Source organism: Bos indicus x Bos taurus, chromosome 16 (assembly GCF_003369695.1).
Source record: "Bos indicus x Bos taurus breed Angus x Brahman F1 hybrid chromosome 16, Bos_hybrid_MaternalHap_v2.0, whole genome shotgun sequence".
In the NCBI taxonomy this organism is placed as follows: domain Eukaryota; kingdom Metazoa; phylum Chordata; class Mammalia; order Artiodactyla; family Bovidae; genus Bos; species Bos indicus x Bos taurus.
In genome coordinates this window covers 48,794,306-48,822,158 of record NC_040091.1, presented here as the reverse complement: position 1 = coordinate 48,822,158, position 27,853 = coordinate 48,794,306, and the positions used below count along the sequence as shown (strand labels likewise).

Below are 27,853 nucleotides of genomic sequence, written 5' to 3'. Positions count from 1 at the left end.
GGGGTGGGGTGGGATGGGGGATTGGCCACTTGGGGTGAAGTTACTTCCCCTAAGTCAAGTGAACCCCAAATTTAAAACTGACCTGGAAGACTTTCCTGTGACTTAAACCTTTTAAAAAAGTAAGCATTAGCCATTTTATAAATGAACAAGTATTTATTTTAAATAACAAAAATTACAGTTTATTCCATACATATTTACAAAAACACCTTGCTATAGCAAAATGAAAGCAAATCCTTTCCTCTGGAAGGAAAACTCGCCCAAGATGCTCTGCTTCTGTCCCATGGCCAATGTGTGCCACCTGGGCCTGACCACGCCCGGGTCCTACGTGCAGTCACCCCGCTGCCCAAAGGCCATACGCATGCCCTCCTCCATCTCCAGGAAGCACAGGCAGAAGTGGTCCTTGCTAAGGAGGGCTAGAGAGTCCCCGCTCGGATGCCAGCACAGGGAGAGCACCTGGAAGTCACCTGGAGAAGACAGGTGGCCAGAGGTTAGGGGAGACCCGGGTCCCAGGGTGACCCAGCTGGAATCCCAAAGTGTAGCAGCAGGCCCTGAGGTTCACAGGCAGGTGCCTCCCCAGAGCATCTGCTTGCGTCCCTGCCCATGCTCACCTTCCCCGGGCACCTGCACCGACACGCAGCCTGCCGGCGACCACAGGTACACCTTGCTGCCCCCCGTGCAGATGGCCAGCCGGGGCTGCTGTGGGCCCCACTGGAAGGCGCGCACAGTGCAAAGCTGCTCCAGCACCGCCAGCGGTCTCAGCTTCCGGATGTCCCAGATCCACACGGCGTTGGGGACACTGTCTGAGGAGGAAGGGGCACCCAGGCTCACGTTCACCCCTCGCTGCTCCGCTCCAGCCCCCAGCCTTTCACCATTGAGGATGCCCACCTTCCCCAGGGGCAGGAAGGGGAAGGGGGGCGTATCCTGTGGGCCTGGAACCCTGCTCTTTCCCAAAGAGAGCAGAGAGTGTGGAGGCTTGGGCTTGAGTGGCTGCTGGTCTGATGGGGCGATGGGCCCCAGACACTATTGCTGCAGGATGTCCACCCCGCCAGCAGCAGCAGAATGGGAAGAAGCAAGCGTGGGAGGTCCGGGCCCAGGAGGAGGCCGATGGGGACAGCACACACACGGGACGGGCCACTGACCGTTCCTCGTGGCCAGGAAGTAGTTGTCAGGACTGAAGGCCAGCGCCCCAATGCCGATTCTGGGGTTGGCTCTGTCAGCAGCCGGCTTTAGGGTCTGTAAGGAGACTGGCATCGAGGCAATCTCATCTGGGTGGGAAAAGAAAGTGCCCTGAGCCTCCCCGTGGGCGAGCGACCTGGGTCTGCGGTGCTGCCCACAACAGGGGAGGAGCTAAGCGTAGCTATCTGTGGGGCAAGGACACGTGACAGCAGGGGCAGGCAGGGTCTGACAGAAGGCAGGGCTGTAAGGGCACCTGGCCCGCCCTCCCACGTGAGGCTGTGGTCCCAGAGCTGTGACGGGCCCGGCAACACCACAGGGCTGGTGGTCGGCCCAGGCCCGGTGGCTCTTCTGGTGCCCCAATTACTCCCACTTTATGGATGATGAAACTGAACCAGAAGTGACCTCTGTGCCACAGATGCAGCTGCAGCTCCTCCCTGAGCCCTCTGATGGCCTCCCACTCACCCAAGAAAAGGTCAGCATTCATTAAAAAAAAAAGTCGCTCTCAGGACCAGCCAACAATCAGGAGACCCACGGCATGTATTCCATCCACGGAGCCAGAGCCCAGGCAGCCTGCTGGCTCTCAGCTGAGGACTCTGTCCACCAGGTATCGCCAGAGAGGAAAAGGATTGAAAGGAAAAAACGGAGTATCTGGAGTCTCCCTGGACCGAGAGGGATTTTTCTCATAATGAAAAGAAAGGAAACGGAGAAAGACAAGGGCGGCACAACCAGCCGAGCGGCTCACATTTGCTCTCTGAGGACGTCAGGGGCCCGGCCGCTACTCGGGGCGGAGGGCAGGCCAGGTGGCCCAGTGGCGGACTCTTCTCAGCCTCCTTGTACACCACCTGGAAGAGAGATGGCCCGGGCAGCACATGTGGCCATGGCCCCTCACTGTGCCCTCCTGGACCTTCTCCACAAGGTCCCGCCTGCAGCCGGCATTTCAGTGGAGACAGGTGACAGATGGGCCAGGGTGGGGGCACGTGTCACCAGAGGCTGGATGGGAAGGATGAACGGCTGTGGGGTGAAGGACCCGAGGCAAACCCTGTGAGGCCTCAGGTCAGTCCCACTCCCGCTCCTCCAGAAGGCCCTCCAGTCACCGCCCTTGTTGGGACATCCGCCCACACACAGGCTCCCCAGAAACCCATCCAGACCCCAGGGCTGTATAGCGGCCCACCCACTGCTTCCTCCTCACCCCACACCTGTCTTCCTTGGGTCCCTCACCTGCGGGCAACTCACCAGGGTATCTGCCCTCATTCCTGCCCCGAGGCCAGGGTGTCTGCCCTCATTCCCACTGTCCCACCCCACCCCCCGACCCGAGAAAGGCTGTCTGTCTGGGTCCCTACGGTCTCCCACACCTTGTCAGGGGCCTGCCAAATAAACAGAGCTCGATCCCTCCTCAGGGCCTCTGCCCTGCTGTTCTGTTCACACTGCCTGAATCGCTCTTCCCCAGATCCTGCACCACTTCCTCCCAAGGTCCGCCCCGGGGCCCCTTGGCAGGCAGCCTTCCTGCCCTCCCAGGGAAGGCTCCACGGGGAAGAAGCCGCCTGCTGATCTCTGCCTGGCACAGAGCAGGAGCTGGTCCCAGAGTCGTGGAGATGGGGGTGGAGGAGGCTGGGAAGGACACCACTTGGGACCCTTTGGGAACATGGCAGGAGAAACAAGGGCCACGGGAACATCTGCATTTAGAATGTTTCAGCATCAGAAGGTCATGTAACATGAGCCCCTGTAACACTTACACTAATAGTGTAAAGTCAAAGAGCAGCTTTCTATCCCTTCCTCAAACACACTTCCAGACTTACTATTTTGGGATTATTAACAGTTGCAGGATGCCCAAACTCCGTGATCATTTTCCAAGTCACGTGGTTAAGAATCCGCACCTGGGGAGAACCACATGGTCAGAGCCTCTGGGGCGCTGGCTGTGCATGGGCTTTGCCCCACAGGCCCCCTCCCACCTTTCCATCATAGCTCCCAATTGCCAGGAACTGACTGCTGGGGCTCCAGGCCACGGACTTGATGCCCAGAGACCACTCGTAGGCACAGAAGGCGGACAGCAGCCGGCCATCCAGGGAGTAGAGCAGGACCTTGTACTGCAAAGACAGTGAAGGCATTACTGAACCTGTGGCATGCGAGACAGCCACCCCAGGGGAGTGAGACTTGGGCAGAGACCCTGCCCTCCTCCACAGTGGTGGGAAGTGGAGACGGGGATGGTACTGGAGGAGCAGAGAGAACGTTGTGGAAAAGGGGAAGCTGGGTCTTAAATCTAAAGACTTGTAATAAAAGCTCCTCAGCTCAACATCTGAAAAAGGCAGAGTTCACGCTTGAGGCGTTCAGAGAGTGTGAGAAACAGACAGCAGTGCTACAAGCAGAGAGCGTCCCAAGCGGGCTCCCTACCTCCAGGCAGGAGTCCCAGACGGCCAGCACGCAGCCGTTGGGGGCCCACTCGATCCCTGCCAGGTCCTGAGTATCCGTGTCAAAGTGCTTCCCAGGCAGGCGAGGGGGGGAACAGATGACATTGAGAACATCTTCTTCAACAAATACACGAACATCTATCTCACACCTGATGCGTTAACACAGTATTTAATCTCTTCACCTAGCCATGGGCAGCAACACCTACAACTGTGTCCTCCTGCCATGATAGGCGGAGCAACATGCATCCGCGACATGGCTCAGGCCTCCGTGCGGCTGAGTCTCACCCCTTTAAGATCAGCTCAGGGGAGACCCTCCCAGGACATCGCTGCCCTGGTCAAGGAGGCCGCCAATCAACAGCATCCGGGATCCAGCCCCGCCCTGGGTGTCTGTGCCTGGCAGCCTCCTGCCCATCCAGGCACGTGGTCAGTATTAACCTGCAGCTCACTCCTCCTCATGTGGGCACGTGGACGCTAATACCACTGAGCCACCAAGAAGCCTAGCGGCTCCCATCTGGGGGACTGTTAACTGCTAACACCCTGTGAGCCCATGCAGTCTCACCGGATCCTGTGAACACCTGCCCGTGTGCGTGCCATGGGGTAACAGGCAGCACCCACCTTTGAAAACATGGAGCTGCCTTTCTCACACCACCCAGAAGAGCTTCTGGGATCTTCAAGAACGTACTTCCGCCCCCACCCCCGCCCCAGGGTCCTGGTGCTCCTGGTGTGCACCTCACCCTTAGCAGCTGCCAGTCACTGCAGACGAAGATGCTCACGTAGTCCCTGCAGTCCCGCCTCTCTGCCAGCGCCAGGTAGCGGCCGTCCCTGGTGAAGGTTATTCCTGCCGAGAAGAGGGAAAGGTACTGGGATCGAGAAGCAGTAGTTTTCCCATTAGAAGGAGAGAGAGAAGGCAGAGGTCTGAAGAGGGGAGGCAGCGCACAGACCCCGAGTCTGCGGCAGAGTGTGGGCACGAGGCAGGGTCCCCATACCCTCGATCAGGCTTCTGACGTACAGAGAACCTGTGAGACACACAGGGCGCCCCGAGCCCTGATGAGCCCCTAATTTTACGGGGAAGTGTGGAGCCCTACAGGATGCTGTATTCTCAGGAAATCAACTGCAAGAAGCTCAGCTGGGTCAACGCAGGCTCGTCACTACAGCTCCTATTTTTACTTTTGAATTTAAATTTGGAAGAAGTCAATTTAAGGTGAGAATCTGGCTGAAACGTCAGACTGTCCCTTCCAGGTCCACATCGGTGAACTGAGTCCTCAGCCACACTTCACACCTCAAGAGAACACCTAGGTGACAGAGCTGCTGTTTCACCAAGAAGCATGCGTGTCATCTGGAGAGACACTAACATACAAACTATGAAAACAAAAAATAAATGAACAATCGCATTTCACTCACATGTGAGCTTCAAGCCGCTGATGGCAAGAGAAAGAACAGAAAAACCTCTCAAATCATGTGATGCTTCCTTCTGTTTATTAATTAGAAGACAATCAAGTAATTTCATGATTCGGGAGGGGGCATAGACGAGCTCGCAGGTGCAGTTAAACGCGTGTGGGGGGTTAACTGAGGGCACCGTGGACACACGCCCTTCGTCCCTCCTCTGAGACTAGGAGAAGTACTAGGAGATCCAGGATGTACTTTAAGTCAATCAGGGGAGGGGTGGGTATAGAGAAAAAAGACTGGCTATGAGCTGAAATACAGTTGAGGCTACTTTTGTCTGTGTTTGAAATTTTCCAGGATAAAAAGGTCTCCAAACCCCCAAACAACTACAGAGAAATGGCTTCTAAGTAGCTCTGACGACTCACCTTGCTGACAAGCCTTAGGGTATTTGATGTAGGACACAGACTTTGTGCACAAGGACCACACAGTTATCCGCAGCTGCCGGGGAAGGGGGAGGAAGAGAAAGGAAAGAGCATAACTTAGCATTCTCGGAAAGAGTTGTGAGTCACTTAGGTCCAGATTGCCTGCACCTAAGCAATGGCACCCCACTCCAGTACTCCTGCCTGGAAAATCCCATGGACGGAGGAGCCTGGTAAGCTGAAGTCCATGGGGTCGCTAAGAGTCAGACACGACTGAGCGACTTCACTTTCACTTTTCACTTTCATGCATTGGAGAAGGAAATGGCAACCCACTTCAGTGTTCTTGCCTGGAGAATCCCAGGGACGGGGGAGCCTGGTGGGCTGCCGTCTATGGGTCGCACAGGGTCGGACACGACTGAAGTGACTTAGCAGAAACGAGATTTACTGAAGTAAAAGTATCAGGAGTCCCAGGGTGTTTTCTGCCTGAAGAAATGTGTCAAACTCACATCTACAATTGCCAATTTTTTTTTTCTGGTGGTGCTATGTGGCTTGCAGGATCTTTGTTCCCCAACCAGGGATCAAACCCAGGACACGGAGGTGAAAGTGCTGAGTCCTAACCATTGGACTAGCAGAGAACTCCCACAATTGTTAAATTTAACAGTCTTAGTGTTTGGTTTTCATTTTGTGACAATATTATCTAAGTGACACAAAATTAAATATAAGTGCATTTTAGTTCAAAGTACAGTCAGCACCCCTTTCTGCCTGATAAATTAAGCTTTATTGCAGGCACAGCCACAGAAGGCAATGGCACCCCACTCCAGTACTCTTGCCTGGAAAATCCCATGGACGGAGGAGCCTGGTAGGCTGCAGTCCATGGGGTCGCTATGAGTCAGGCGTGACTGAGCAATTTCACTTTCACTTTTCACTTTCCTGCACTGGAGAAGGAAATGGCAACCCACTCCAGTGTTCTTGCCTGGAGAATCGCAGGGATGGGAGAACCTGGTGGGCTGCTGTCTATGGGGTCGCACAGAGTCAGACACGACTGAAGCAACTTAGCAGCAGCAGCAGCAGGCACAGCAGCCCATGGACGGTCCAGTATTTCTGGGGGATTCAGCATCCAGGGGTCCAAGAAGGCATGCCCTGGGATGCCAGGGGTGGGGGGGTGCTACAGTCAAAGTTTTCATATAGTAGCAAACCTAAAAATGTTTCTCACAGAAACACATCTAGGAGAGAAAGCCACACAAGATGCCCCCCAGTCTCGCAAAGCAGTGAAGGGGGTGAGTGGCTCTGCCTTGCCAGGTAGCTGGGCCTGGGGTCAGCAGGGACAGGGAGTGGTCCGACTGTCCGAGTGGAGGCTCTGCAGAGGATTTCTGGGGGACCCACTGTAGGCACGTCACACCAGGGGCTGGAAGAAGCTGTGCCAATGAAGGACTAGCACACCCAAACCCCCCATAGTCCCCTGACATGATGTGTTTGGGAGGCATATGCACACCACCCAAGCGGTCTCTGATTTACGGTTGGATTTCAAAGGTTCTTCCCACTCAGAGCTCCTGCCCAGGGTCCTGCATCCCAAAGGAGCCCAAGGCTTGAAGAGCAAATGAATGAGGAGGTTAGAGACACACAGATCAGATGTCTCCAGGGAAAGATGTAAAGTCGTGCACTGTTGTTGTTTAGTCGCTAAGTTGTTTCCAACTCTGCGACCCCACAGTCTGCAGCACACCAGGCTTCCCTGTCGTTCACTATCTCCCCGAGTTTGCTCAAACTCTTGTCCATTGACTCAATGATGCCATCCAATCATCTCATCCTCTGTCACTCCCTTCTCCTCTTGCCCTCAATCTTTCCCAGCATCAGGGTCTTTTCCACCGAGTCGGCTCTTTGCATCACTGAAGTTCTTTTCTATTGTTGACTCAAAGGACCTGTCTAAACCCTTAAAGATACAATTTGAGATGTTCTTTTTAAAAACCTTTTTTCATTAAAACTGGGCAAAAAGATTACACAACAACACTCATGGGCTTATAATGCTCATGTATGACATAACCACTTATGACATACATCCTCCCCACTAGACCACTCCCTCCAATCCTCCCAAGTGATCAGGACAAGGGGTGAGGGGTGACTGTCCTGTGGCTGAGGCAGGTGTCTGGGGTGCCCACTCACGTGGAATTCCGTCGTGTTGAGGATGTGGCGCCCGTCGGGGCTCCAGCAGGAGGCCACCAGCCCCGCCGAGCCCTCGTCTATCTTGCAGTGCCACTCTGGCTGCTCCAAGGACCACACCTGGACTCACAAAAGAGATGAACCCGTTTGCTACTCAGGCTTAAGAACAACTGGTGAGCTGCATGGAGGCAAAGATGGCCCAACTCTCAGAATCCTGCAGTGTGAAGGACAGGTCCTGGGTTGCACCAAACTTCTCAGTGATGTCACTGAGTGGTTTGAAGGCTTTATTCCCTTTGCTGTCTGAGACCTCACTTAGTTAAATGTGGAGTCTACAGCAAGACACATCTCAGCACTCCCTAAACACAGGAACCAGCTGGGCTGCTTGCTGAACACTTCCTGTTACAGAATGAACTAGGTTACAGATTAAGGACATTTACATGCTTTCTTGTTTTTAAAAGTACTTAAACTATTAGAGCAGTATTATAATGTTAAAAGAAAACAGGCTTTGACCTGTGCAGCCCCTTCCTCCGTACCAGTAGGGCTCAGAACAAGGCCCTGGGCGGGGGCTGTGTTTAGGGGGAGGGGGGAAATCCATCCGGAGGTACCTGCACGAGCCCCCGCTTGTACAGGGCACACAGGATGAAGAGTGAGTCAGCCGACCACTCGAGGTGCTGGATCTGGTCCAGGCATGTGTATAGCTGGAGGATCTGCAGGGTGTTCGCATCCCTGACCACCAACCGGTACTGGATGCAGGAAGCCTGGAGGGGGAGAGGAGAGGTCATGGCGGGGTGGGCTCCGGAGGAGGGCGCTCTTGGGACGGCAGCGTACCCTCTGGTCAGGATGGTTGCCTCCTCTCACTGCACACACGCTTTCCATCTAGATGGTCTTGTGTTTGCCATGCGGACAGTGTATTCCAAACAAAGATGAGTTAGCAGAAAGATGAAGCGTAAATGTAAAACCAGGTGCCCAGCTGTTCAGCCCCAGGAGGAAGTATTACTGCAGACCTCTACCAGCGTCATTTCTTCGCCTGTCTTCACTGCGTGGCAAATGCTAAAGCAGGACACGGCACTGGCAAAAGGCCCTCCGAGAACAACCAGCTCCCCTCTGGTTCTACCACCTGCAAACAAGCTGTGTGTGAGGCGCGAGCAGGGGGCTCCGGGCTGCGGTGAGAACGATCCAGGAACACAGCTCCCTTTGGTTCAGTGTCTAACCTGGACCCAAACCAACAGAAAGTCAACATACAGGTCTGAAATTCTGCAAGTGTAAGGACACATCATAAATGTCCGTCTACCTGTGATGAGAAGAACAGATAATACACACTGGTATCTGCTCACAGGTCCTGACACAGGCTCCTGATGAAACCCTTGGAAACTGCTGGGGGGCGGGAGCATCTCTTATTCTACTGAGGCAACTCTGAGTGGGCTCCTGGGGGGACTGTCACCAGAGAGACCAAGCCAAGACTAGAGGCTTGGAGTTCTCAGCCCTGCTCTCCTCTTCTCTTCAGCAAAGAGGGCTCAAGATAGAGTAAATGATCACCCAGGTCTATGTGGTGAAGCCTCCAAAAAATCCCAAAGATGCAGGGTCCAGAGCTTCCAGGTGGGCAAGCACACCCACATCCTGAGTGGGTAAGTGAGTGAAAGTCACTCAGTTGTGTCTGACTCTGCGACCCCATGGACTATACAGCCCATGGAATTCTCCAGGCCAGAATACTGGAGTGGGTAGCCTTTCCCTTATCCAGGGGATCTTCGCAATCCAGAGATCAAACTCAGGTCTCCCACACTGCAGGAGAATTCTTTGCCAGCTCCACGGGGACAGAACTCCTGCACTCGAGACCCCCAGATCTCACCCTCTTTATCTCTTCATATGCCTGCTCATCTGTTCCTTTATCACACTCCTTAATAATATGGTAAATCTGTTTTTCTGAGCGCTATGAGTCACTCCAGCAAACTAACGGAACCCAAACAGGAGGTCATGGAGCCTATATCCAGTTGGTCAGGAGCAAAGGTGACCGCCTGGACTTTCAATTGCAGTCTGCAAGGTGGGGGGCAGTCTTGTGGGGCTGAGCCCTTCACCTGGTGGACAGTGTCAAAACAGAGTCAAACTGTAGGACACCCAGCTGGTGTTGGGGAGAACTGCTCGGTGTGGGGAAAACCCCACATAGTAGGTGACCAGACGTTTCATAAGTGTTGAGTATGGCAGTCGTTTGAGAGGAAAAGGGACTGACAGAGGGAGGGCTGGGGGGTTTCTTACACACCTATTAACTTATTCCTAAACCTGAGTTTGGAAACATTTAACTCTTAATATAGTGTTCTTAAAAATACAGTTACTTTATGTCCACATTTGTTAATAATATCCAAATCCAAGCAAATGACTTCTATAACCGATCATACTTAACTATTAACCAGAGAGTGCATCATCATTCAAAAATCAAGAACTGACTTCTGAATGTTAATTGCCTCATGTTGGTACTTATCAAGGTCAAACTGGATTGTTAGGTTTTTGTTTTATGAACTTTCATTTTTAAAAAGCCATTGAGTCCCACCTGGGGAAAAAAGAGTGCGAGATGGACTGCTGATTAGAACAAATATACTGCTTTTTTTTTGTCCCTGCTTATTTTTTCACTTTGTAGCTTTGAAAGCTGTGATCAGTTACCACAAACTCCTAGTGAAATGAAATGTCTATAGAAACACTTGGAAAAACTGTATCAAATCTGTTGCAAGATGTTAAAAATGGCAACACAGGCCTACTTTTTTCAGCATTTAGGATAGAGCTCTGAAGAACATGGTTCCAGTAACATTACTACCTAGGCTCACAATTTTAATCAGAATGTAAAAACTAAAAGGTACCAGAACTAAATGAGGAAATGTAATCTTTGTCTCCATAATTCACTGGAAGTTTCATGTCAGTGAGTGAAAGTCACTCAGTTGTGTACAGACTCTTCGCAGTCCCATGGCTATACAGTCCATGGAACTCTCCAGGCCAGAATATTGGAGTGGGTGGCCTTTCCCTTATCCAGGGCATCTTCCCAACCCAGGGATCGGACCCAGGTCTCCCACATTGCAGGTGGATTCTTTACCAGCTGAGCCACTAGGGAAGTTTCATAAATGACCAAAAAGCAAATTTACTGGGGAGTATTCTGAAAAGTATACCAAGGTTTTCGGGGTGCCATTTAAGCTAAAGATATTTTGTATTTTGTAGCTGAATACCATACTAGGTGATTCAGAATAAAACCACCATAAAGAAAGTAAATATGTAATTTGAGGTATTAATACATCCATCCTCAGGGATAAATGGAATGTTGACAAAGCTCAGACTGAAAAGACAAAACAGGATGCATCAGTTAATAGTTAATGAAACTAAGTACAGTTTTTAAAAAGCATTTTTTTCCCTTAATGTCTTTCCAATGCCAATTATCACCCACCCACCACATTTCCCCCCAAGATTCTGAGAATGTACACTGATCATACTTGTATATTTCAAAACTTATATTTCATGTATGAGAGCTCAGTGATGTGAGAACCATTCTGCCATCCACGGAATGAGCAACTCAAATACCAGGAGTATAGACCACTCTCTTTATCTGAGCACAGAATGCTAGTTACCTAAGTCATTCATCTGGCATGTGGTAGAGACCCTCGAAGGGGGCTGGAAAAGGTGACAACAGTTAGCTGCAGCACTGAACTGTTTTATAGCCAACAGGACTATATACCTGCCTTTTGTTACAAACAAACAACAACTTATAGTCAAAGCTATGGTTTATTCCAGTAGTCATGTATGGATGTGAGAGTTGGACCATAAAGAAGGCTGAGCGCCAAAGAATTGCTGCTTTTGAGCTATGATGTTGGAAAAGACTCTTAAGAGTTCCTTGGACAGCAAGGAAAGCAGGGCAGTCAATCCTAAAGGAAATCAACCCTAAAAACTCATTGGAAAGACTGATTTTGAAGCTGACACTCCAATACTTTGGCCACCCGATTCCAAGAGCCAACTCATTAGAAAAAAACCCTGAAGCTGGGCAAGACAGAGCAGGAGGAGAAGCGGATGACAGAGGATGAGATGGTTCGATGGCATTACTGACTCAAGGGCGCAAACTCCAGGATATAGTGAAGAATAGGGAAGCCTGGCGTGCTGCAGCCCATGGGGTCACAAAGAGTCGGACACGACTGAGAGACTGAAGAACAACAGTCCACGTTTACTGTGTCCTGAAGTGTTAAGACAGTGTTGCTTTTACCTGCTTTTAACAGATGGAAACCGAGGTGCAGGCAGCTTCCCGGGTTCCCAGAACGCAGCAAGTGTCCAGGTACCCTGCTCGGAACCACTGCCCAGGTCACCTGCTCGAAGCCCACACCTGCTACCTCCTTCCGGGCCCCAGGTAGGCCCCACCCCCTTGGTTCCTCACCGCCCCGTGCGGACACGCGCCTCCTCGCGGAAGCCGCGCCTGCGGCCCAGGCCCGGCGGTCGCTCACCAGGTACTTGCCGTCCGGGGAGAACTTGCAGAGCAGGCTAGAGAGCTTGAACACCTCGGAGAAGTTCATGGCGGCCGCTGCACCCGGGGGACCGCCAAGCCCCGCCACCCCGGCCAGCCGCAACCGCCCCTCCGCGACCGGAAGTGACGGAAGGGCGGGAAGCGTGCCGCAGCCAGTCAGGACCCCGGGTGACGCGTGGCATTGTGGGGCTTGTAGTTCGCTACCCCGCCCAACGCGCGCAACAGCGCTTTAAAGCAGACAAGGTGTTTGGTCTCACCCAGGATTTCCGCCGGTGCTTGCGTGTGGGAAGTCCCGTTCAACTAGGGTTGCCACATAAAATGCAGAAAGTGCACTACAGCTGAATTTAGATAAACAACGAATCATTTTCCAGGATAAATATGTTCCCCAATACTATATGACACATATGCTTAAAAACTATCCGCTTGTCTGAAGTTAAAACGTGTCGTCCTGTGTATCTGTGTATTTGTATTCATGTATTTGTATACATACAAGAATATGAAATGTGGTGCATAGTACGTATATTACATTCTATATATACATAGAGTATGAATAAATATTCGTTTTTCTTCGTTTGTCTTTTGGGTAAGTCCGGCAACATGCTTCCAGCGAGGCCCTCACTTGGCGATTAGGAACTTCTCTGATCCAAGAGAGAACGAATTTGGCGCTCGCACCGCGCAGAAAGCTCCTGGATCTTGCGCGCCCGCTTGTCCATCACACGCGCGCACCTGCGCTCGGACCCGCGAGGAGAACAACACCCAGGCCGGGACCAGAGCCCCGCCGCAGCCCGCACGGCACGGACTGGAGCGAGCTCCTGCGCTGGCGCTGGCTCTGCTGGCCTCGCTCGCCGCCCCGCGCGGGCCTGTCCTCTTGCCCACTAGGGACTCCTGGTCCTCTTCGCCCTCGCGACCCTGCCAGGCCCAGCCAGCGCCTCTAGATCGCGCGGACCGGGACACCCGCTCCCGCTCTTACGTCCTGAGATCCGAGATCCGGCCCTACTCGCATCCGCGCGAATCCGGCCTGGTCTTACTCGCATCCGCGCGAATCCGGCCTGGTCCTGTGCCCTGGGGAAGCCCCCTCCAGCTTCCCAGAACAAACGGGTAGGGGATGCATGTAGGCGTCCTGCTCGGCGGTGCCAGCCGTTTTTGTCCCCGGCCAGATCAAACCCTGTGTGTGATTCGTCTTTGGGTACCCCAACCCCCATACCACGCACCTTGCAAGCAGTAGGTGATCAGTAAAGGTGTGTGGGAGTCAGCCAGATGGGCCAGGTGCTGACCCGTGCACCAGCCCTGGCTGCGCGCAGTTCCAGGGTAACTCTGCCGCGCGGGTTCCCGTGGCCTTGAGGCAGGTCACGTTGAGCACCAGAAGGCAGCGCACAGCAGGTACCCGCTGCCTTGAGTAGTTCAAAACTCGCCAGCCTGTTGGTTTCTTCAGCCAAGGCCCCAGAACTAGGTGGAAGCCCTGAAGACCCCGTCTGCCCTGCGGGGGCGACCGGTCTATGGAGCCCCAGGTGTGGGCGCCCTAGGAAAGTCTTGGTCTGAAGCGGGTCTCTGCGCGTAGAAATCAATTCCCAGTGCACTACCCATGTGTCGCCGTGGACACCCGCGCATACCTGCGCAGCGCGGAACGAAACCCAGCCCCTGGCGCGCGAATCGGTGGCCGGGGGAGGGAGCAAGGTGCCGGCTTCGACACGGGAGTGTTTGTGTTCGGAATTACTCCCCGGGTGCTGTGGGCACATCTCCCGCTGGGCCGAAAGAGACGCGTCTAGAGGGTATTCCCGCAGATCCACAATGCGGACAGGGGCCGGAGCGGGGCTGTGGCCTCGGCTGGGTGAGCGATGTAGGTGGCGAGCCCCCCAGGGCGGAGGAGCCCGGCTCGTACCACCCGGAAGCGAGCGGCTTCACTTAATCCCGGTCCTGGGGTTGCCACTTTCATCTCCCCACCCCCCGCCCCCGCCGCAGGCCACAGCCAGTGCGCGCACTCCGCAGACCTGGGTGGCCTCGCTCCTACGATGCCCAGCCCTTCCCCTGCCCCGTGGATCCTTCTGCTCCCGGCGTTGAGGGGTCTCGCGCCCGTGGGGGCGGAGGACTGGGACCCGGAAGATGCGGCGTTCCGGGGACAGGAAGGCGTCGGGTCGAGGGGTCAGCACCTCTGCCCTCCACGTGCGCGCTCCTAAGCCGGCCGAGAACCACTGTCCCGTTTTCGCAGCATCAGGGCCCAGGGGCCCGGCCCGCGTCCAACCCGAGGTAGGCGGTCCCGCCGGGGCCGGGAGGGGCGACGCGCGCCAAAAGACGGCGGGAAGGAGGCGGGGCAGAGTGCGCCCCGGGACCCCGACTCGGACGCGGCCAGCTGGGGGGGCGGAGCGCCGGATGGCGACCTTGGCCCTAGCCTGGCGCTGTTGCCCCTTGCTCCTCCTGCCAACGGCTGAGCGGCCCGCGCTGCCTTCCCGCCGGCCGGCTGCGGAAGGCGCTAACGCTGGCGGCTACCCCTCCCCGCGGCGCCTCCCCTCCCCGCGCCCATATAACCCGCCTTGGCGGCCGGAGCCCGCCCTGCCTCCGCGCCCGCGCCCGCCAGGCCGCACCCGCCTCTCGTCCCGCGCCCGCCCTGAGCCCACGAAGGGGTTACGCGGCGAAGCCCCGGCTAGCGCCAGGCAGCTCGGGCATCGATTCCCGGGGCTCCGACGGCACCAGGTAGGGAGCACGGGGACCTGGCGCAAGGGGCCTGGGCGTGTTTGGGCTCCGCCTGCGGGGCCTGAGTCCATAGCGGCGAGCGCATGGGCTCGCGGCTCTGAAGCTGGGAGTCGGTGAGAAGAGACCTTGTGCACGAACTCATGAGAGGCTGACCTGGGGTCTCCCTCGAGTATGACCAGCTACTGACACGGGGCGCGGTGGGGCGGCAGGGAGCCAGAGTCCAGCCGGGGAGGAAATGTGGAGTCCTGCCCCCAGCGTGGCGGCCTTTGGGGCCAGGATCAGCCTGGCTGGGATTCCCAGAGGGCCTGCCTCGGGTTAACCCCTCTCCACCCCAGCTTCAAGGGGAGGTAGGGAGTGCGACCCCCAAGAGGTTGGCTGCGGAGGGGTGCGGGTGCCGGTAGCTGACAAGCTCCTCCCCGCCGGGTGCCAGTCCGTCTGCACTCTAGAGGGCTGTTAGCAATCTGGAGGCGTTAGCCATCCTACCCCGCATGGTCGAGTGAGACCCAGGTCTTCCCTGGACCAGGGGAACTGGGCATAGCCCCTAGGCTGGTCCCAGGGGTGGTTTACCAAGGGGCCAGGTTCCAGAGTGGCATCTCTGGGTGGCCCTGAGTTGGCTGGGGTACCCACCTGTTTTCCGAATCTGTTCCAAACAGGGAAAAGAGGGGTCAGAATTAGGCCCTGGGCCGGCCTGGCCAGAGACCACACGTCTTTCCAGGACCCCTTCTCTCCTAGTCCTCCTTGCTTTGCAGTCGCCATCCTTTTAGGCCTTAGACTGGGGGGAGGGGGGTGCTGGGGGGCTATTATCACCTTCTTGTTGTTGTTCAGTCACTCAGACTCTGAGACCCCATGGGCTACAGCTTGTATTTTCCTTTGGTCCCTAAGCGGCTTTGCACAAAGTATGCACGTGTCTGCATAAGTGAATGGGTGATGGGTAAACCACCATCAACCAGCAAGGGGCCGGTGAAACAGCACGCCGTTCACTTCTGACCAGAGGTCATTGGTTCAAGTATGCTGTAACCTGTTTATTGAACGCTGTACATTTGGGAGCCTTTTGTTTGTTGGTTTTGCTGTCATTGTTACTTTTGTTTCACCTTCATGTATTATTAGCTTTGGGGGGAATGCACTGTTCCCCGGAAGTGTAGCACTCATCTTTTGACTTACTCCATAAGTTAAAGAAGAATTGTATCGAGAACGAAAAGTCAAAGTGTTTAACATTTTGCAACATATAAATGTATGGATCATGCATGTGATTTTTAAAAATAAGACAAAAAGTTGGGCTGGTACCAGAAGCTGCCAGGGTGTCAGTGGGGTGCCACCAGGTGAATGGCCACAGAAAGTTTAGCCCCGTTCCAAAGTCCTACTGAGGTTCTGGAGGATCGGGTGGTGTTGTTTAGTCTCTAAGTTGTGTCCGACTCTGTGAGCCCACGCACTGCAGCACTGCAGGTTTCCCTGTCCTTTACTATCCACCAGAATTTGCTGGGAAAACAGGAGAACAGGGTAGCTGTCTACAAATTCAGCCTCCAAGGACAGCCCCACGGAAGGGCCAGCCTGGTGCAATGGTTAATCCTGTAGGTGTGGAGGTTAGAACATTGGGGTTCTAATCCCCTCTCCGCCACTTACTTGTCATGGACGTCCAGTGACCCAGCCATTTGGAGCCTCAGTTCACCCGTCTATAAAGAAAGGCAATAATGGCCTCTGATCCAGAGGGTTGGAGGAACAGTAACCAAGATGCCATGTCTAAGTGCTTAGAATGACGCTGCTACACACAAGTGGGCCCCAAAGTGCTGGCTGTTGATGCTGCTCCAGAGGCCCTTGGTAGGGTAGGGGACATAGTTCTCTGGTAGCCAACAGGTCTCCCCTTGGGAGTGGGGAACGGAATGGCTGGCAGTGGGGCAGGAATCTGCCTGTGGTTTGGATGGAGGCTGCCAGTCTCTGTCGGGGGTACTGGAGCAAGGATGCCTCCCTGAGTAGTTATTTGTAGAGAGCTTGGGAACCGGACCTGGGCAATTCCTGCCTGTGGCCAAGGATGGCATTCACTCAGAGATTCTGACACCTTAAAGGGAAATCCTCGGTGGGTGAAAGGAAGCTTCATGTTCATCCAGCCAGGAGACTGCTTCTGGACAACAAATTCAAGGGGAGTTTGTCCTCGAAAGGCTTGTATAAAAGACATCGAGGATACACACAATGAACTTCGGGTTTGCAAAAAAAAAAAAACAAAACCCAGAAACTTTCTTCAACTGTGCATTTCTTCTACCCAGCCCCCATAAAGGGGAAGGGCATGCTTTTATTTTCCAATTTGGGCATTTCCGTTGGAGTGCTGAGTCAATGTTTAAAACTACTCATTTTCTGATGATTTAGCTTTATACAGCAAAAATGAAAAAAAAAAAAAAAACCTGAGAGGAGTGTTTGAGCAAGTCCTGGTTCCCTTGGCCCCTGACCATGCTTCTGTCTGGATACTGAAAGCTTTACTCTTATGAGAACTGTGCCCCCAGAACACTGTGTGCCAGTTTACCCCTGCAAGCTGCTGTGAAGTGTTTCTGTGCCCTGCCCAGTTGTCTGGAACTGCTGCTGCTGCTAAGTCGCTTCAGTCGTGTCTGACTCTGTGCGACCCCATAGACGGCAGCCCACCAGGCTCCCCCGTGCCTGGGATTCTCCAGGCAAGAACACTGGAGTGGGCTGCCATTTCCTTCTCCAATGCATCAAAGTGAAAAATGAAAGTGAAGTTGCTCTATCATGTCTGACTCTTCACCGCCCCATGGACTGTAGCCCACCAGGCTCCTCTGTCCATGGGATTTCCAGGCAAGAGTACTGGAGTGGGTTGCCATTGCCTTCTCCGTGTCTGGAACTAGCAGCATCCATTTGTGTGTAGCCAAAATACACAAGCCACCTGATGCAAAGAACTGACTCATTGGAAAAGACCCCAATGCTGGGAAAGATTGAAGACAGGAGGAGAAGGGGACGACAGAGGATGAGATAGATGGATGGCATCACTGACTCAATGGACATGAGTTTGAGTAAACTCTGGGTGTTGGTGATGGACAGGGAGGCCTGGCGTGCTGCAGTCCATGGGGTCGCAAAGAGTCGGACATGACACGACTAAGCGACTGAATTGAACTGAAAATATACAATATCTTTTTTTTTCTTTAAGTTTGCCTTCTTAAGTAGATTACATAGGACTCCTGGAAAACCCTTTCTGAATGTGTTATGCAGAGGAAAGTTGATTTTTTTCTATACAAGAAAAGCCTCTACTCATCGGGGCTCGAGTTAAAGACACTTTTACTGCAGCCGGCTCTGAGAGTCTGCACGAGTGGGCGGGCATTAACTTTTCATCTGCATCCCCTGCTTCGTGTCTGCTCTCAGGCTGGTATTCCTTTGCAAACCAGACATTCGCTCCTCAAAAGTATTTTCTTTTCCTAGAGATCATCCCTCAAATCAGAGACCCAAAGAAAGCAAAAACTCCTAAAGGAATCACTGATATTTTCATTGTATGTGGCAGCTGCTGTGGAAATCTCAGAATTTCGTTTGTTCTTGTCACTGAGTTGAAATAGTCGTCAGACCTGCTACCTGAAGCCCCATAATCACCATATCACGAATTGGCTTTTATCTTATTTTGGCCAAGCCATGCAGCTTGTGGAATCTTGATTTCCCCGACCAGGGATTGAACCCGTGTTGTCAGTGAAAGTGCGGGTTCTTAACCACTGGACAGCCGGGGAATGTCCCTAATTTTGCTTTTAAATATCATCCTAACTGTGTTAGTGTCCTGGGGCACTAACCAAGAACGAGGGGGCTGAAAACAAACGAAAAGGACTTACTCTTTCGTGGGCTGGAGTTCCAAAGTCCAAAACGCAGGTGTGGGCAGAGCTGGTTTCCTCTGGAGGCTCTGAGGGAGAGCGCGTCTGTGTCTTACCCCTCGCCCCGAATCTTCCTGGACTTCTACGCACACCACCCCAATCCCTGCCTCCGGGTTCACGCGGCCTCTCCTGTGTGTCTCCCCGTTTTTGTCTCTTATAAGGACCCTTGTCATTGGGTTTAGAACCACAGCAATCCGGGAGACCCCATCCTGAGATCTTTATCTTACAGGTCTACAAAGGGGAGGGGGGTGCCATTCAACCCACTAGAATAATCGTAATTCAGTGTAGCTAGTTTCGTTGGTAATTTTTTGTTTGCCCATTCTGCACACGCGACCTCTGGAACCCCCAGGGCCCAGGGGTCCAACCTGGGCCACGGCACTGGAAGCACTGAGTTCTAACAACTGGGCCACCAGTGAACTCCCTGAAATATGTTTCTTTCTTTTTTTTTTTTTTTCTGAAATATGTTTCTAAGAAGTGTTCCAGGGGCCAGGACATAAAAGGTGAAGAAACTTCTTCTAACCCACACCCCTCTGTGCTGAAAGAGGAACCAGACACCCCTCCCCCCAGTCTGTTCCAGGGCAGCCAAAGGTGCAGGGAGCCACTTCTCCAGCCTCTGGCGGGAGTTCTTCCCACCACCATCCCGCCCACCCCACCCGAGGCTACGTGGGCCGTCACAGCCCCCAGAGGTGGGAGAGAGAACAGACACACAAAGCAGCTTTGGGCCACCGGCGCCAAAGAGGGGCTTAGAGGTGGGCAGGCATCAACCTGGGGGAGTCCGGGGAGGAGGGGCGGCACCTCCGAGGGAATTGGACCAGGAGAGAGGCCAGGCAGCAGGGAGGGCCCTGCAGGGCTTGAAGAGAGGAGACGGGGCCTCCCCGATTTCGGGCAGCTCTAGAGGGTCGGTGGCAGCGACACTCTGGCCCTTGGGTTTAGAATCCAGTCCCGCAAAGAGTGAGCCCCAGAGGGACCTGGGAGCCAGAGGGGCGGGGGCACCAGAGTGAGGACCACGCTCCAGCCCCGCCCAGTGCTTCTGCCCTCCCATCTGTGTTTTGGGGCAAGGGTGAGTTATAACCCTGACAGTAGACAGTCATAGTGCGCCCCCCGCCCCCCCAGTGTACGTTCCTCTGGGCGTTTACCACACTTGTAGGTGGGCACCGAAGCCAGAAACCTCAGACCAAGTGATTAAATCAGATGCAGGTGTGTCTGGCCACCCATGCCTGGCACACCACGGGCAGAGGGTACAACAGGCAGGGCCCTGGGCTGGTAGTCCAGACAGTAGTCCAGAGCAGACCTGGCTCCTCCATGACCTTGGGCTAGTCCCCAGGCTCTTCATCTTTGGGCGGGGGACACCCACCTGCCTCCCCGTTGTTGGAGCCGGAGCCAGGGCTCCCATGAGTGGCCCATGGGAACACACCTGAGAGCCCCAGAGGGCAGACTCAAGGTGCCCAGGGAAGACTGGTCCAGCCCCTTCCATGCCCCACCAGACAAGTCTGCCTCCCACCAGCCAGGGTTCGGGGGCCTGGGCATCAGGGCTGGGCTGGGTGCCCAGGGGTCCCTCCGCTGTGGTCCTGCTCAGGGTGGCTGCATGTAGAAGGGTCCAGTCCCTGGTGTGTCCCCGCGCAGTGCCAGCCGGCAAAGCATTCCCTGAGGCCCTGGGTGCCTGTGAGGAGGGACGGGGGCTCTAATTGCTCACCTGCCGCTCCAAGGTGCCAGGCCCGGGAGGCGGGCATCTGGGGAAGCCTCTGGCTAATTGGGGCGGGCGGCTTCTCCTGGGGCAGGGATGGACTGGGTCCTTCTGAGCAGGCAGCGAAGATGCCTCTCCTCCTCCCCGCTGACTTCGTGGGCTCTTTTCTCCGTCGGGGCTGAGCCGTGAGAAAGACGCAAGGGCCTCTCTTATCAGCCTTGGGCCTCCAAGCTTGCTTGCGTGGTGCCCACCTGCCAGACAGAGGCCACTTCTGTGTCCATCCAGCATACACGCCAGGCTCTGGGGGACGGGTCAGAGTGGGGACCAGGAGGGCAGCCTGGGGCCCAGTGTGGGTCCTGCCATCCTGCACAGTGATGGAGGGCGGCTTTTGGGAGGGGTGCGGCTTGAGGAGTCTCTGCAGCTGTTGGGGCTACAGGAGGGGAGGCTATGCTTCCCTCTGCTTTGTGTGAGCGCACGCGCTGAGTTTCTCAGTTGTATCCCGCAATTTTTGACCCTGTGGACTGTAGCTCACCAGGCTCCTCTCTCCACGCAAGAATACTGGAGTGGGTTGCCATTTCTGTCTCCAGGGGATCTTCCCGACCCAGGGATCAAACCCTCGTCTCTGCCAGGCAGGACACAAATAAACAGATCAAATCACCCTCTCCACATTGGGCGGTCCTGCATTTAGGGTCCTCAATCATTTGCATTATGTGCAATGCAAATTTAGCACAATTCCCCAAAAGACAGTGGGAGGGCAGGTCATTATTAGTATGCAGATCAAAAGGGGATCCCCTAGGTGTTTTCTGTGACCTACAAAACCCAGTCATTAGAGGCCCCTCTGCTTTTACTCATCTCCGTTTCCCACACCCCTCCCCCCTTCCCCTCACTCAACCAACAAAACCCCGGTAATTAGGAGACGCTCTGTCTTTTTTTATTTTTTTCACGGAGCCAGACAAGCTGCCACTTGCTCCAGGCTTCTTAGCTTCTGATCAGGGGTGCTCCTTGCCTAATTACTTGGCAGTAATGAGCAAGGAGGACGCAGGTTGTCAAAGTCCCCCCAGCTTTTAGAAGGAAGCTGCAAATTAAAAATGAGGTATTGGTAAACAAGATGCTAATTGGATTAATGTGAAAGTAATGAATTCTGATAAAAAGTGGTCCAAATAGACAGTTGGAAGATTGAGGTCGCTGTGATGCCAAGAGCACTGCCTGGCTGTCATCTGGTCCGTGTGATGTTTGAAAGAATTAGGATACTAGGAAGCGTCTGCTCTCGCGGTGGAGTGTGCAGATGAAGGAAAGTGAAAGAAAGAGCCCCGTGTGAGCAGAGCGTGGGGAAGCCGCGAGCCATCCCAGGCTGTCTCTTCGGAGTCTGGAGGAGTCTCTGGCCAGACAGGGTCATGTAAAGTGGTCAACAGAACCTCAAGTTGCTGACTTTCTCTTTTCTTTCCTCTGCTGTCACTAAGCCTTCATCCTTTTTGTTTCCTCCTGATAAATCTGCTAGATGTGTCAGCTGCTGGGCTCCCGGACTGGAGCCGGGACTGGGACGAACGGGGTTGGGAGAGACTGGCTTGGCCCTGCCTGAACCTTTTTGAATCTTTTGAAATTTTTGCTACTTAGTAGTGTTTCATTGACAAAAAAAAAACAAAAACAAAAACAAAAAACAAACAAAAAAACAATCCACAGAGGTAAAAAGTGACGAAAGTCATGGTGAGGGTGACCGAACTTGGAATCAGCTAGCCCAGATCTGCTGTGTGAAGACTGGCTTCGGTTGATGAGTGGAAAAATACCTTCCCCATGTAAGGAGAGAAAATGGGGCTTCCCAGGTGGTGCTAGTGGTAAAGAACCTGCCTGCCAGTGTATGCTAGACAGACGCAGGTTCGATGTCTGCTGGGTCGAGAACATCCCCTGGAGGAGGAAATGGCAACCTACTCCACTATTCTTGCCTGGAGAATCCCATGGACAGAGGAGCCGGGCGGGCTACAGTCCATGGGGTTACAAAGAGTCAGATATGATTGAGTGACTAACACAAGGAGAGAACGTGAGGATGTGGCCAGTTCAGCCCTTGTGGTCCCAGGGAGGGACCCTTTCCTGACCCCTTATCTGGGCACCTCTGGGTATAGCCGGGCCTTGGGGATAATCAAGCCATTGTGACGGCCCTAACTTTATGGTCCAAACTAATCCTGAGCCCTGATATTTCAGAATTCAGATTACTTTTTTTCATTTTGCCTTCTCAGTTGGTAAAGAATCCACCAACAATGCAGGAGACCTGGGTTCAATCTCTGGTTGGGACGATCCCCTGGAGAAGGGAAAGGCTACCCACTCCAGAATTCTGGCCTGGAGAATTCCATGGACTGTATAGTCCACGGGGACGAAAAGAGCTGGACATGACTGAGCAACTTTCACTTTTTCATTTTAGAAAAGTAGCATAGTGTCTGAATCGTCTGTTTTATGATACCACCAAGAGGTCCGATAGGAGCACCCACGTTTCTGCAATGACGCACATGGATGTTTACCCTAAACATCAACAAAGACCATGGATGGTCTCATGTCTGTCCACCCAGTGGTGTCAGCCCCAGACGTAAGGAAAGGCTTTCAGTTTTCTGAGTTTTTTGGATCTCAAAGTTCAGAAAAGGGATGTGGAGTGGCTTAAATCAGTATTCCGCAGAGTGTCTAACTCTTTATCCATCCATCCACCCATTACTTGTCATTCATTCCTGAGCACCCACAGTTTACCACGTTCCGTTCCGAGGGCTAAAAGCCCACAGCCTTGCCTCCCAGTGATATCAACCTAAAACCAAAATTACCACTCCTCAGAGACCAGGCACAAGAAGGGGAAGCAGGGTGCTGACTGCAAATATGCAGGGGCTTGCCAGAGCCTAAGCTTCCCCCTGCTGAGGGTCCTGGGCGCAAGCGGTGACTCAGAGCTTCCTTTGTTTAAAGACGTGGGTGGGGGGAGGTCTTGACCACCAGGGTCAGGATGGGCTGTGCCCAGAACTGAGACAGAGGCCCTCTGGGCAGCTTTGAGGCACCTGCTCCTCCAAGCTGTCTCACCAGCATTTGGAAACTAACACGGTGCTGGGGTGGGGGGTGGGGGTGGGGGAGGAGCTGAGAGAAGGTTTCAGAACACACAACAGGTGGGTCAGGAGTTTGGTTCAACTCCTGGAGTCTCCTGAATCTGATGGTGGTGGTTCAGTCCCGAAGAACAAGCACATCCCAGGAAACATGGCACATGCTTTGCCCAGGACGCGTCTGAAATAGGTGGTTTAGTCAGAGGTTCATCTGCTGGTTTTTAGGCCCAGCTCTGCTGTGTGATGTGCCTTAGTCTCACTGTGCCTCCATATCCTCACCTGCAGAATGGAGACAGTAGCTGTTCTCCAGGGCTGCTGCTGCTGCTGCTGCTAAGTTGCTTCAGTCATGTCCAACTCTGTGTGACCCCATAGATGGCAGCCCACCAGGCTCCCCCGTCCCTGGGATTCTCCAGACAAGAACACTGGAGTGGGTTGCCATTTCCTTCTCCAATACATGAAAGTGAAAAGTGAAAGTGAAACTGCTCAGTCGTGTCCAACTCTTCGCGACCCCATGGACTGCAGCCTACCAGGCTCTGCCGTCCATGGGATTTTCCAGGCAAGAGTACTGGAGTGGGGTGCCATCGCCTTCTCTGCTCCAGGGCTGACATGATGACTAAATGATCCCTGTTTGTAAAGTGCTTTTCCGGTGCCCCGTGCCCAGGGAGTCACATGTCGGGTGTGGCACTGAGGGTTCACGGGGATCTGGCTACTGTCTGTTGACTTCCTGACACACTTTTGGGAAGGCACCCTGAATGAGCAGGGGCTCCTGGGAAACGCTGAGAACTGGAGGAAGGATCCTCTAACAGTGGGAGGTGGGTTGGTGGGAGGTGGCCTTGAACATGCCTCTGCTGCCTCCTCCCCAACCACGAAGTTGCTGCCCCAGCAGGAAGCAGGGGTTTCTCCTTCTTTCTTTCTCTGTTTCTTTCTCTCTCTCTCTGCACTAGGTCTTAGATTCAGCATGTAGTATCTAGTTCCCTGACCGGAGATTGAACCCAGGACCCCTACATTGGAAAAGACTCTGATGCTGGGAAAGATTGAAGGCAGGAGGAGATGGGGATGACAGAGGATGAGATGGTTGGACAGCTTCACCGACTCAGTGGATATGAGTTTTGAGCAAACTCATAGGAGTCGCTGAAGGTGAGGGGAGATGGCGAAGGACAGGGAAGGCTGGCGCTGCAGTCTACTGAGCAACTGAACAACAGCAGCCCCTGTACTGGGAGCTCAGAATCTTTGCCACTGGACCCCCAGGGAAGTCCAGAGGTTTCTGTCTAAAGACGCAGGGCTGTTTTAGCTGACCCCCATACAGGGCCCCCAAAATGTGTCTTGAATAAAGGGCATTTACGGAAGGCAGAAGAAGGTCCTCCCAAAGCATCCATGTCCTGGTCCCTAGAAACTGTGACTTATTTCACAGGAAAAGGGACATGATTAAATCAAGGGCTAGAGGTGGGCAGTATCTACCCCTGGGGTATCTGGGGTATCAGTGTCATCACAAAGGTCCCTCTAAGGGGGAGGCGGGCAGGTCAAAGCAAGATGGAGGAAGAGGGTGGAGGGAGGAATTTCAGGATGGAGGAGGGGAGGGGCCAGGAGCCAAGGGATGTAGGCAGCTTCTAGAAGCTGAAGAAAGAAAGGAACAGACATTGTCCTGGAGCCTCCACAAGAAACACCTTAATTTCAGGCTCACAAGACTCTTCCTGATGCCCAGGAAGGAATAACAGAGGGCCTGTGGTCATCAGTTCTGGCTGCAATAGGGAAGTGAGGCAAGCTCACCCTGCAAGGGCCCAGCCCTCTGCTCCCCATGGAGATAACCAGAGGCCTTGCCCCGACTTCACACCTGGGCCTCCCAGGCTGACCTTGGCTCCGGTCTCAGCAAGGAGGGCTTTTCAGGTCGTGTCTCCTGAGGGAGAAGAGGCCCAGAATGCTCGTTGAGTGCCCCACCCAGAGCTGGTGGTGGTTGTCCCTTTGTGTCAATTGCTCTTTAGCCAGAGGTCCAGCTGTGACCACCACTCAAGAGTCAGCCAGCAATCCTTTGTCTCTGACCTCCTTGTCCCTGCTGAGGAAGAGGAGGGTTTGTCACCCAAGAGCCTGGGGCTGTGGATCCACCGTCCCAGTTCTGAGGGTGGGGCCCAAGCCTTCTGGAACTCAGGACTCTCCTGTCTCCATAGGGGAGGAGAGGAGGCAGCCAGGAGGTCACCCCACAGGAGCCCAGGGTGGTGAGATCACCCATTTCTCTTAAGAATGGGCAGCAGGGGTCCTTCCCAGAATTGCATGGCTTCCCTGAGGACATGCCCACTGCAGCCATCAGCTGGCTGAAGGTGGCCTGGCAGAGCCCAGAATCAGGGCGTGGGGAGCCCTCAGCATCCCTCTGGCTTCTTTGCCTCTTTTACAAGGACTAGGAAACACCTGCCTCCCACCTCCACTCACTGTTGTTTTGTAGTATGTGTGCATGTGTCTGTGTATGAGCATGTGTGTCTGTGTTTGTGTGCATGTGTCTCTGTGCATGTGCCTGAGCACATGTGTGCACGTACACACATGTATGCATGTGTGTACAGGTGTACACGTGTCTATGCGTGCATGTGTGTCGGTGCATGTGTCTCTGTGTGCAAGTGTGCACAAGTGTGTGTGTGTCCATGTGTGCATGTGTATCTGTATGTGTGCATGTGTCTGTGTGTGACATCCCCGAAGGGCGAGGACTTTGGCTCCCAGGATGGTGTTGTCTTTAGTCAGCAGACGGGGGCTGCTATTCTGTAAAGCATCTCTCACCCCAGGGATTCCTCCTCAGACTTACTGCCATGCTAATGTCTGTCCCTGGGGCCCTGGCAAATGGGGAGATCTCTGCAATGACATTTCCTAAGCTTGTGTTGTGTGAAACTGTATCAGTCTCCTAGGCTGCTGTAAACAAATTGCTACAAATTCAGCCACTTAAAACATGCATCTGTTTTCCTACATGTTCTGGAGGTTAGATGGCTGAGGTCAGTCTTACTGGCCTAAAGTCCAGGCACTGGCAGGGCTGATTTCTTCTGCCGGCTCCAGGGAAGAACCTGTTTCTTGCCTTTCAGGGCTTCTAGAGGTGCCTACGCTCCTTGGGGCACGGCCCCAGCCTCCCTCTGCAAAGCCACATCCAGGCACCTTCCCTCCACCCTGACCTCCTGCCTCCCTGTGAGGACCGTTGTTGTTACACTGGGTCCACCCAGATAACCTAGGGCTGCCATCTCCAGGTCCTTAATCCCACTTGCAATGTCCCTCTGGCCATGTCTACCAGGAGCTGGGCTGGGCTTTCTGTGCTGCTGCCCACAGTGGGGGAGGGAAGGGACAGTATGTGGACACAGATTAATGTCCCAAATCTATGTTCTCCTCAAAGTCCTTCTGTGTCCTCTTCAAAGTTCTTTGGACCAGCAGTTAAAAATTGGGCCTGGAAATTCAGAATGTGGTACTGTGGCCACATATTACATTGAATTATCTGAATTTATTCTGTGTGTGTGTGTGTGTGTGTGTGTGTGCATGTGCCTGCACATGCACATGTGTGTTGGTAGGACAGAAAGAGCTGAATATCAGCACTTTTGAAATAGGTGTTGAAATAGGTGGATCCTTATCTGTTAGAAGCACCTGCTGCTGTATTAAGGGCTTCCCTGGTAGCTCATATGATAAACAGTCTACTTGCAACGCAGGAGACCCAGGTTCAATCCCTGGGTCAGGAAGATCCTCTGGAGAAGGAAATGGCAACTCATTCCAGTATTCTTGCCTGGAAAATCCCATGGAAGTGTTGTAGCAAGTGGGGAGGCCCCCCTTCAGGGCCCCAGGAGCGGGCTCTTGTCTAACACTCAGAAAAGAAGTGTCCGAGGAGACACGTGCTGACAAAGCAAGAGATTTTATTGGGAAAGGGCACCCGGGTGGAGAGCAGTAGGGTAAGGGAACCCAGGAGAACGGCTCTGCCGCGTGGCTCGAAGTCTTGGGTTTTATGGTGATGGGATTAGTTTCTGGGTGGTCTTTGGCCAATCATTCTAATTCGGAGTCTTTCCTGGTGGCGCATGCATCGCTCAGCCAAGATGGATGCTAGCGAGAGGGATTCTGGGAGGTGGACGGACACGCGGTGTCTCCTATAGACCTTTCCCGAACTCTTCTGGTTGGTGGTGGCTTATTAGTTCCGTATTCCTTACCAGGATCTGCTGTCATATGAAAGGTTACTAGAGAGCCTGGCCAGGGTGGGCGGTTTCAGTCAGTGTGCTTCCCCTAACATAAGGAGGAACCTGGCGGGCTGCAGTCCATGGGGTCGCAAAGAGTAGGACACGACTGAGTGACCGACAGGTGAAACAATATAATTTGTAAAATAGGCTTTGGCTGAGGGCAGACCGATGTTGGGACCGGGGGACAGATCCATGGGTTCACTATGCCATTCTCTCTACTTCTGAGTGTGTTTGGAAATTTCGACCAAGAGGAGTAGAAGAAAAACCCACAAGCACAAACACAAATGGAGTCAGTGGCTCCGATCCTGCTCCCCCGCCCCTAGTTCTGCTTCCCGCCAGGTGGGGCTGTTGTCGGGTCCCTTGC

At 53.8% G+C, this 27,853-nt stretch overlaps 2 protein-coding genes across 4 annotated transcripts in view; one reads left to right on the top strand and one right to left on the bottom strand.

The window, feature by feature from the left end:
* Window positions 1–133: 133 nt before the first annotated feature.
* Window positions 134–12,137, bottom strand: WRAP73 (WD repeat containing, antisense to TP73). Of its 3 annotated transcripts, XM_027565110.1 has the most exons (12): window positions 12,001–12,137; window positions 8,143–8,295; window positions 7,541–7,657; window positions 5,390–5,462; window positions 4,316–4,419; window positions 3,565–3,651; window positions 3,126–3,260; window positions 2,973–3,050; window positions 1,919–2,018; window positions 1,140–1,265; window positions 609–800; window positions 134–464 (listed from the first exon to the last, which is right to left on the bottom strand). In XM_027565110.1, exons 1-12 carry the CDS (start codon window positions 12,067–12,069, stop codon window positions 322–324), a joined length of 1,377 nt encoding a protein of 458 aa, XP_027420911.1. In that variant the 5' UTR covers window positions 12,070–12,137; the 3' UTR covers window positions 134–321. The 3 variants fall into 3 exon arrangements, with proteins under 3 accessions (XP_027420911.1, XP_027420912.1, XP_027420913.1); XM_027565111.1 differs by lacking the exon at window positions 3,565–3,651; XM_027565112.1 differs by lacking the exons at window positions 7,541–7,657; window positions 8,143–8,295.
* Window positions 12,138–14,628: 2,491 nt separating this feature from the next.
* The window catches only part of TP73 (tumor protein p73), a 73,495-nt gene continuing 60,270 nt past the window's right edge, over window positions 14,629–27,853 (top strand). The window contains exon 1 of the mRNA XM_027565107.1: window positions 14,629–14,708. The gene's annotated coding sequence lies outside the window, so the exon portion shown is untranslated. The remainder of the gene's footprint in view (window positions 14,709–27,853) is intronic.

Bases quoted from the DNA above. Each gene is read 5' to 3' on its own strand.
- WRAP73 (XM_027565110.1), bottom strand. From the start codon at position 12,069: ATGAACTTCTCCGAGGTGTTCAAGCTCTCTAGCCTGCTCTGCAAGTTC. The intron at 4,420-5,389 runs GTGAGTCGTCAG...TCTTCTCGGCAG, and splicing joins CCCTAAGGCTTGTCAGCAAG to GAATAACCTTCACCAGGGAC. The intron at 801-1,139 runs GTCAGTGGCCCG...CTTCCTCCTCAG, and splicing joins CTTCCTGGCCACGAGGAACG to ACAGTGTCCCCAACGCCGTG.